The following is a 10,366-nucleotide window of genomic DNA, read 5'->3' on the forward strand; positions in this document are numbered from 1 at the left end:
TCAATATTCAATTGCTGTTGTATATAAACCACTTTCGTATATACATGAGTGTGCCTATGAATTTGTTTCTACCCAGACTAGCACACCATACCTGCTTTGTCATTCCTAATCTCTCAAAAGGCAACTAACTTCCTTTCACTTCACTTAGAGGAACTTCTTCAGCAGAAGTTGGTATGGACCAAAGTTGGGTTTAGGTTTGTTTTGGCCAATCCAGTAAACTGTTAAACGTCAAAGATAACTTCTTAGACTGTCACAAATAATATAATCTCTGGCAAGACTCCACAAAGCAACACCTCTCTCACAATCTGAAATTATAACCTGGTTTCCTTGGTCAAATACCCAGAAATGCTACGTTCACATCATCACTCTTGAGTAGTGTTAACCCAACCCATTACTGTTTTATATGAAAATCGACCTTTCATTGACTTTTTATTTTGTTCCACTGAAAGCCTGTTAAAAGTGCATGTCATCTATCATCCTCTAACTCTCTGCCATGGAGTCAGTGCTTACCCATAGCGACCACTAGCACCACCACCAACCACCACTGTCAGTTTCCAAGACTGTAACTGTTCGTGGGCGTAGAAATCAAAGTCTTTCTTCCTCGCAGCTGCTGGTTGTTTAAAACTGCACCATAGATGCCCAGCCCGCGTCATAAGGACTGCGCCACGAGGGCTCCTCATGTCAACTATACTATTGGATAACATTATTTGTGGCAAATGAATCCTCGGCCATCTTAACCAGACCCCAAGGAAATTGTGCAACACTGATCTCAGTTCTCCCAATTTCACCTTTATTTCCCGAAATATTTCCACGGACACACCAATATTCCTTCATACCCTGGTGCCCCTTTTCGGGTTCTTCACACTTTGGTCCTTTGCGTACAATAGGCGGGGGTATATTGGCAAGCACCTTCTTGAGAGACTCTTTGTTGGTTGCCAAATAGATGAACATCCAGCTCCCCAATAGCCCAGGCATTTGTAAGCTTCACTGATCCAAAGCAAGGGAAATTAGGAAGGGAAACCCCCAGCCTCCTCCCCCCACCCCCACCCCAATCCACCGAGTCAGAAACCCTGGACACAGGGCCCACCAAATCAGTCTTTTAACCAGGCCGCCAGTGAATTCTGATGCACGCAGGGAATTCTGGAGGCGACAACGGAGGGTATGAAAAAAGTTAGAATGGAAGCCCACCTGCGAATCCGAGAGCTGACTGGACGAGGGCAGGGGGCTATTAGGGGGTAACGATGGAGCCAGTACCACGACGTAAACAGAACAACCAGCCCCACAGAGCTTTCCCAACAGATAAAGGATTTTGACATTCACCTCAGGAACCAGCAGATAAGCAGCAAGGGATCTGTCCTTGGCCACGTCGCTCCTCACTGCGGCTCAGCAGAGGGCACCTACGCGGAATCTCAAGAGTTAAACCCTAGCGCCTTCAACTCCCTCAGCAACCTTATCCTTCCCGCCCCGCCAGCACGCACACTGCGCGTGCGCGTGCGCGTTCAGGCTCCTGTGCGTCAGTGCGTACGCGCTAGCGAGCCATAGAGCTGAACAGACCTCCGAGGTTCCTAGAGCGGATAAGGCCATGGCCACCTCGCCGGCTGTGGCGCTTGGTCCGGACCCGCTGGGCTCCCGGGGGTGCAGGTTTGTGGGTCTCCGGTAGGCGGGGGAACCGGAGTCGCTTCCCGAGGGTCTGCGCAAGGCAGCCAGGAAACCTTTCGCGGTTTCTTAATTGTGTGGCGAGTCAGTGCCGCCCCGGCCGCGCCTGAGCCGGCCTGCGGGACTAGGCGGTCGGGTCGGTGGTTGGGTTGGCCCGGGGTCAGCCCTTGCCAGGCCTTGGACACAAATGAATGAGCCCCTAAAGCTGGGGCGGGCGGCCGTCCTGGGGAAGTGGGGGTGGAGTCACACACATTAGCCGACCCTTGGGGCATCAAACAACTTGAATTAAAGGGAGGAAGGAGCCAAAGCAGGGTGTCTTCATGATGGATCAGATGGAGTAGAGGGTAACGCATTGGGCTGCTAACCGAAAGGTCAGCAGTTCGTAACCACCAGCCAGCCGTGTCATGGAACGAAGATGAGACTTTCTACCCCAGTGAATATTTAGAGTCTGGTCGGCAACCCACAGGCGCAGTTCTATAGGGTCTCTATGAGTCGGAATCGGTGGCACTGAGAGAGATTGGCAGAGAAACAGTATTAACCAGTAGGATAAAATCCTGAGGCTACCGAGCGCAGCCTTATCTTCCCATTTATATCGCGGTTTGGTAGCGTTTATTTCAATTATGCTTGAAGATCTGTAGACCTAGAACGATGGGAGCCCTGGTGCCATCGTAGGTTACGCGTTGTTCTGCTAACTTCAAGGTCAGCAGTTCGAAACCACGGGAGAAAGTTGAGGCATTCTACTCCCGTAAAGATTTACAGTCTCAAAAGCACCCAGGGTCAGTTCTACCTTGTCCTTGTCGAGTTGAATCGACTCGATGGCAGTAAGAAAGCTCCCCAAGATGCGGAATATAGTGGCTGGCTCCTGGATGATGGGGGCAGGAAACGTAATAAAATTTGAGAAAAAGCCACTTCAAAACTAAGTAAGATTTTTGTTTTCTTCCCTTCGTTTATATGTGGAGAATAGTTCCCGTGGTCTAGCCTCAGAAATTGCATCTCCAGTCTCCCCAATGACTCCCTTCTCAACCCAGTGGGTACCCAGGTGTCTCCAAGTCTCAGACACTTGGGTGAACAAGAGAAGTTTACTGAGGAAATGGTAATTCTCCAGTTGCTCACTGAGGTGTCCCGTGTCCAGTTGCAGCCCATGGAGATCCAGTTCAATTATGAATCGCAAGAACACCTGTCAGGTGAGAAGCAATGTAATACAGCTAGTGGCTCAGGTGAGGAGGTTCGCCACTCTTGCTATACTAGTGTCTTCAATACTATTGATACTCATTGCCCACACTTACTCTGTTAGGTTGTGCTATCCCTTTGATGATCCAAGATGAGCCACTATTTTGATTTCTAGCAATTGGGTTCTGATGGAGGCCTGTCTGCTCTTAAAGACCGTGCCATCCTTTTTTCTTTTTTTCCCATCGCCACAACCCCACTGTTTCTAGGGTTTAGTATTTCCCCTTTACATTCCTTAGGATATCTTTCTCATAGCCTATCATGGTGTACATAAGTGTGTCTGACAACCTGGACCTAAATACTAGCATTAACACTTACTAACTGGTTCTGTAAGCTTGAGTAAATTACTTTTCTCCCCTCACCATTCTGTTTTCCCACTTGGAAACTGTATAGTAATTCATACCTTGAGTGTTATTTTGAAGATTATCCCAATTATCTTTTATTGCATTACAAAGTACCCAAAAACTTAGTGAGCAAAAACAAGAGGCATATTTTTAACTGTTAATTTTGAATTGGGTAAAAGCTTACAGAGAAGATCATGACTTTTATATCCAAATGATTCATATACTTTCTGTTCTGACACTCGTTGGAGTCCCCTTAATGTGTCGCCACCCACCCACTTTCTCCCCATGTTTTCTGTCTCCATTCCTTCCTCCCTCCACCCAACCCTTCTGAACTTTTTCCTTGGGCAAATGCTGCCACCTTGACCTCAGATTAACTTAAGGTGTGCACACCTCACTTTCTCAGTTGTTTGGCTGCAATTGAGCCTCAGGTGAGTTTAATTCCAGAGCCAAAGAGTGACCAGTTGCCATAGTCTTGGCAGTTCTACCAATCTGAATTCAACAAGCAAGCCTGATCTCTTTCATGATTCTTCGTTGTGTTCCACGTTGTGTTCCACGTTGGTCTTCCACTCTGTCCAGGACTGTCTAATGCAGTTCCTTTCAGAGCAATTGGCAGTGGTCACTGAGCACCGACTAGTTCTTCTTGTCTTTCCATTCTGCAGACCAATAGTCCATAGTGGTCTGTTTTCCACTGGACGAATTGCTTTACTGTGTCCTCAGTTTTCATCATCCTTTCCTTCAAACAGGAGGAGACCAATACTTGCAGCTTAGATGGCCCGAGTGCCTAGACTTATGATGAGAAACAATAGCTTCACCTTTTGATAGTTTGTTTAATAATGGTTTCTATGATTCGGTTGCATTTTTTATTTACCCTTTTAAAATTGCCAGGTCACATAGCAAGAATAGGCTAACATTATGAAAAACTGCTAGAATTTTCTAAAGTTTATGTATCGTTTTACATTTCCCTCAGCAAGGCTTCAGTTCTTCATCCTTGCCAACACTTGGTAACGTCAGCCTTTATAGTTTTAGCCAGTCTAATGGGTATTTAGAACCATAGAGGCTCAGTGAGTTAAGCCACTAACCAAGTACCACTAACCAAGAGGTTCAGCAGCTTTAACCTACTAGCCAAGTCTCAGGAGAAAGATGAAGCCATCTAGTTCCACAAATACTTACAGCCTTGGAAACCCTGTGGGGCATTTCTTCTCTGTCCTCTGGGGTCGCTATGAATTAGAATCCACTCAACGGCAGTGGGTTTGTTTGTTCATTTAATGGGCATTTGCCAGTATTTCCTTGTGTTTAATGTACATTTCTCTGATGACGAGTGATGTTGAACATTTGGTCAAATGCTTACTGACTTCATCTAACTTTTTTGTGTAGTGTCTATTTAGGGGTTTTGTTCTTTTGTGTTCTTACTTTGGAGTTGTAAAAGTTCTTCATAAATTCTGGATTCAAATTCATTGTCATACATATATATTTGATGCATATTTTATTCTTTCATTTGGTTTAACTTTTTTTCCCTTAGCAATATTCTGTTGATGACAGTACTATAATGTTGATGAGGCTTAGATGATTCATGCTTTTATGATTCATGTTCTACCTAAGATCTTTGCCTTACTCTCAAGTCATAAGTAAAGATAGTCACCCATGCTTTCTTCTAGACGTTTTATAATTTCATGTTTAGGTTTATATTACATTTCTAGTTAATTGTATACGATACCAAAAAAAGTCACTCTATAGACTTAGGCTGCACAATCATGTACAAATGATTACTGTGTACATGTGTAACATCCACATGTGATTAAGGTGGACAAGTACTATTAACACTTATAAATGAGCTTATTGGAGTAATATACTAAAACCAACTATTTGTATATATTAGCAATGAAAAATTAGAAACTAAAATTTGTATTTTTTCATTTTAACCAAAAAAAATGAAATACTTAGAAATAAATTCAGCAAAATGTGTACAAGATTTATATAATGTATAATTTTCCAGAAGCCATGGAATTATAGCAGGCTAACTTGTTAGCTTGCAAGTAGAATAAATTTTCAGCTTTTTACGATCCTTAACCGTAAAAAGGATGGGATGCTAAGAGAGTCATGGCTTTCTGAAAGACGAAGTATAAGGAACTCACAGGACTGAGGAAACTCTATTGTAATTGATGGTGAACATATTGACCAAATTGTATGGTGAACTGGGCACGAAATGTTTCATGTTGTCTGGCAATGAGGAGGAATTGGGGAAGTGTGTGTAAACTAAGTTCAGGAAGTTCAAAGACAACTGGCTAAATGATTGTTAACTCCTTTTCAGGGAGCCTACTCCCCTAATTCAGGAGTCAGCCTCAGGTGACTTCATTGTAACCACAAGTATAAAGATTCATCTTGGGTGGACAGAAGATTCTACCCTCTTTCAGCATACAGTGTCAGAGACATATATCCATACTGAACATAAATAGAGGGATATTTGTGTTTGCTATGGACATAAACAGACAAATTATAGAACTCTGACTTGTTGGGTGGGGTGCCTAATGCTTTTGAAGAAAAAACAGCTAAACCACCGTACTGCTCAGCCTCTCCTGCAGTCTATACTGCCAAACTCCAACCACTTGGAAATAACAGTAAAAGGTTTGGAAGGATTTTTTTGCAATGGGCCTAGGTTCTTTGTTGTTTCTTATTTGATACTACAAATTATTATGTGCAATATGATATCTTATCCCTTAATTCAACAATGCTATTATTTTGGTATATTTCAGTTTTTTAGACTGGGTAGTATAAATAGATGCTTTAAGTGAAACCTTACAAAATTATATGTGATAAAAAGTTTCTCTTCCTCATGCCTCTGGCATATGAGTTCCATTTCTCTGCACAAGTAATCACTGTTAGTATTTTCCTGGATATTTTTCTAAAGGCACTCCTTAGCCCTCTATCTGAGTGGCATTATAAACGATCATTTTTAAGGTAAATGACAGATGTGCAACATGATTTTCTCTTTGGAAGCCTAAGGATTTTTCTACTAACAAAAATCAAATACCGTATACAGTATACTCGTATGTAAGCCGGTTTTTCAGCACATTTTTAATGCAGTTTTTGTGGTAAAATTAGGTGCCTCGGCTGATATTCGGTTCGGCTTATACTCGAGTATATATGGTAGTTGTATGGAAACCCAGGTTTGAAGTGGTTGCTATACCTAAGGTCTGAGATCATTTATCTCCATGTCTTTATTTTGAACCCAGTGTATATTTTATACTAGGTGTTTATCAATTTTTCTACATTTTCTCAGATTTGAGGGAAGATACCTCAAGTAATTGAAGTACCTTTCTTCCTCCCTCCTTCCTTCCCATGTTTGGCCCAAGTAAGTTGGCAGTGCCAGATAAAAACCCAACTAACTCTGCATTGTTTTAGATTCTTTCACACCACTTACTTTATGTACATTAGCAAGTTGCTTATATATTTCATCAGTTAAACTTTATTATTATATTAAGCTTTAGTTAAATGATCCATTACATCTTGATTCTTCCAAGTTTGCCTATGAGAGGGTATTTTTCAGTCTTTTTGAGCACTCCCCTATTAAGATTTTTTTAATAGGTACCAGTAAGTACTGATATGTTTCGCCTGAAACTTTCTTACACTATGAAGAGCCTGTTCTATTTGGATTTTGTTTATTGTTCCAGATGGTGAGACTAAAACCAAGCTTGGAGCGTCACCTTCAAAAGAGGATGTTTCAGCAAAAAGTGAGCAATTGATTGAAGGTTCTGGCAAACCCAAGGAGGATATTCTCCAGGATTCTGACTGCAAAGAATTCTTTGAATTTGGGGAAACATTAAATGAGAAAGGTCAGAACCTTCTTAAAAGAAGGCAATATAGCTGTGATGAATGTGGGCAAAGCTTTGCCTGGAGTGCAGGTCTTATTAGGCATCAAAGAACCCATTGGGAGAAACCCTATGAGTGCGATGAATGTGGAAAGGCCTTTCGTGTCAGCTCAGCATTGGTTCTACATCAGCGAATTCATACTGGGGAGAAGCCTTATCCTTGCAATTGGTGTGTGAAGAGTTTCAGTCGGAGCTCAGACCTTATTAAACACCAGAGAATCCACACTGGTGAGAAACCTTACAAATGTGATGAATGTGGTAAAGCCTTCAGTCAGAGCTCCGATCTTATTATACACCAGAGAATCCATACAGGAGAAAAACCCTATCAGTGTACTTATTGTAGTAAAAGTTTTAGCCAGCGTTCAGACATGGTTAAACATCAGAGAATCCATACTGGAGAGAAGCCTTATACGTGTAATCACTGTAATAAACATTTTAGTCAGAGTTCTGATGTTATAAAACATCAAAGAATTCACACTGGTGAGAAACCATATAAATGTGATGTATGTGGAAAAGCCTTTAGTCAGAGCTCGGATCTTATTTTACATCAGAGAATCCACACTGGAGAGAAACCATATCCATGCAGTCAATGTAGTAAAAGTTTCAGTCAGAACTCAGACCTTATTAAACATCGAAGAATCCACACTGGAGAGAAACCTTATAAATGCAGTGAATGTGGAAAAGCTTTTAATCAGAGCTCAGTTCTTATTCTGCATCAAAGAATTCACACTGGAGAGAAACCCTACCCATGTAATCAGTGTTGCAAAACCTTCAGTAGGCTTTCTGATCTTATTAATCATCAGCGAATTCACACCGGAGAGAAGCCTTACCCATGTGATGAGTGCAATAAAATGTTTAGTCGCAGGTCAGATCTTGTTAAACATCATAGAATCCATACAGGTGAGAAGCCCTATGAATGTGTTGAGTGTGGGAAAACCTTTAGTCAGAGCTCAAACCTTATTCTACACCAGAGAATCCACACTGGAGAAAAACCCTATCCATGTAGTGACTGCGCTAAAAGTTTTAGTCGTCGTTCAGACCTTGTTAAACATCAAAGAGTACACACTGGAGAGAAACCTTATACATGTAATCAGTGTAATAAAAGTTTTGGTCAAAGCTCAGACCTCACTAAGCATCAGAGAATACACTCTGGGGAAAAGCCCTATCACTGTGATCGTTGTGAGAAAGCCTTCAGCCAGAGTTCCGACCTCATTCTTCATCAGAGAATCCACACTGGAGAAAAGCCCTATCCATGTACACAGTGCAGCAAAAGCTTCAGTCAGAACTCGGACCTTATCAAACACCGGAGGATCCACACTGGGGAAAAGCCATATCCCTGTAAAGAGTGTGGAAAGGCGTTCAGTCAGTGCTCAGCACTTATCCTACACCAGAGAATCCATACTGGTGAGAAACCATATCCATGTGTTCAGTGCGGCAAATGCTTCAGTCGACGTTCCGATCTCAGGAACCATCGGAGAGTCCACACGCGTGACAAGCCATATGGATGTGACATGTGTGAAACAGCCTTGAGCACCTGTACAGATCTCTCTGAACACCAGAGGATCCACTCTGAAGAGACACTTTTCCAGTGTGTGCATTGCAGCAGGCGTTTTAGCCAATTCTCTGAGCTCACTAGTCACGAGAAAGCCCATTCTGGAGATGGCGGTATGAAGGTGCTAGGAGAATCTCTAACATACACGCCAATTTTATTCAGCACCAGAGAGACCGTACCAGAAAAAAGTGCTCTGAATGTTGTTGATTATGAAAAGGACTGTAATCAGTGCTCACTTCCTGTATAACCCTAAAAAGAAAATCACAAAAGATTAAGAAAACATTAATTCTCATGATGTAATCTAATTCAGAGTACGGACAGGATTGCTAAAGAAAAGTTCTAAGGAGATACGGAGACTCCGGATTGCAGGGGAATCTTTTGTTTAGTGGACATTTTACTCAATAATGGGGAAAATTTTTCTTTGCTATAATGTAAGAAAAATTCTAGTATTCCTTTTTTTTTTTTTACTTTTTTCACTTCACTTTTTGTTATTTTTCTCTGTTCTTTGTTTCTTTGAAAAGTTCTAGCCTTTCCAAGAAAATTGATGATAGAAAATTTCATCATTGTACAAAAATGTGGTAATTGAACAAAAATGATATTAATGCAAAACCTTATCAGATGATAGAAAAATGAATGTGGGGAGATAGTCAATCAGAACTTACAAAAATTGTATGAATGTTATAATTTCAAATCTTTAGTGAGTCCAAATTAATTATTGTACATCAGAGAAGTTATGGAGGCAAATATATGGAAAACTTAAATTTCCTCCACATCTTGATTGTTTTTCACTCTGATATCACATTTAGACAGTTCAGTTCAGATATCCTATCTTATGCTAATGTTAGTTATCTAAGTTTCCTGTGTGTAAACAGCAAACCCCCACTTTTTTTTTCTTAATTATCTGACTTTTAATGGACATGAGAATGTGAAAGGCCTTGTAATGATCACAGCAAATATAATTTGTTTCACTATCAATGCAGCCCCTGAACTAGAGTGGTTTGGAACCATGTCCTCAACACTACCATTTAATCAACTGTTGGTAGCTTCTAAACAAAAAGAATTTCATATATTAAAGCACGAAGAATCCCCATTACTGTTTATTTTACCATGTGTAGACAGAACAAAAATTATAAGCTAAAGTAATATAAATGAACGACTAATTTGTATAGCATATGCTGTCTGAAAATTAAAGACATTCATTTTTTCAAGTGACAAAATTCATTATTTTCTTGGGGGTTTTGTTAATTTTTAACATACATAATAGGCTACATATATGAGGTAGTACCCCCCCAAAAACAGAATTTTTTCCCCAAGCTATGTATTTAATTTTTTTTAACAGAACAACCATATCACCTTCAAAATACTATTTAGTACATTTAATACCTTTGTCAAATCTGTGATTCCATTCTTGGAAACATTTTTGAAACTCATCTATTTAGATGGCTGACAGCACCTCCCTCATTTTTTTCTTTACCTAAGTCATCAAATCGCTGTCCTTTCATGTCCCTTCATTCCAGAAAACAAAAAGGAAACACATGGAGCAAAGTCAGGTGAGTAAGGTGCCTGGGGCAAGAGAAATATACTGTGTTTTGCCAAACACTAACACATTGAGATGCCTGTGTAAGCAGGTGCATTGCCATGGTGGCAAAACCAGTCTCCTGTCTGCCACAAACCAGGCCCTTTTTGGCTCACCCTGTTAATCTTTTCAGAATCTCTAAATA

General features: G+C 41.0%; 1 protein-coding gene across 4 annotated transcripts; it reads left to right on the top strand.

Annotated features, from left to right (window-relative positions):
- The first annotated feature begins 1,581 nt into the window (after positions 1-1,581).
- LOC101664123 (zinc finger protein 271-like) lies at positions 1,582-9,853 on the top strand. Of its 4 annotated transcripts, none has more exons than XM_045296207.1 (3): positions 1,582-1,641; positions 2,621-2,873; positions 6,896-9,853. In XM_045296207.1, the coding sequence occupies exons 2-3, from the start codon at positions 2,747-2,749 to the stop codon at positions 8,890-8,892; spliced, it is 2,124 nt and encodes a 707-aa protein (XP_045152142.1). In that variant the 5' UTR covers positions 1,582-1,641; positions 2,621-2,746; the 3' UTR covers positions 8,893-9,853. The 4 variants fall into 4 exon arrangements, with proteins under 4 accessions (XP_045152142.1, XP_045152144.1, XP_030743114.1 ...); XM_045296209.1 differs by having other exon boundaries at positions 2,621-2,840; XM_030887254.2 differs by having other exon boundaries at positions 1,596-1,641; positions 2,789-2,840.
- Positions 9,854-10,366: the final 513 nt, after the last annotated feature.

Source organism: Echinops telfairi, unplaced genomic scaffold (genome assembly GCF_000313985.2).
Source record: "Echinops telfairi isolate 266 unplaced genomic scaffold, ASM31398v2 ScPeMD7_7400;HRSCAF=8409, whole genome shotgun sequence".
NCBI classification, from domain to species: domain Eukaryota; kingdom Metazoa; phylum Chordata; class Mammalia; order Afrosoricida; family Tenrecidae; genus Echinops; species Echinops telfairi.

Coding starts and splice junctions, on each gene's coding strand:
- LOC101664123 (XM_045296207.1), top strand. CDS start 2,747: ATGGTAATTCTCCAGTTGCTCACTGAGGTGTCCCGTGTCCAGTTGCAG. Junction 2,874..6,895: donor TAATACAGCTAGTGGCTCAG/GTGAGGAGGTTC, acceptor TTATTGTTCCAG/ATGGTGAGACTAAAACCAAG.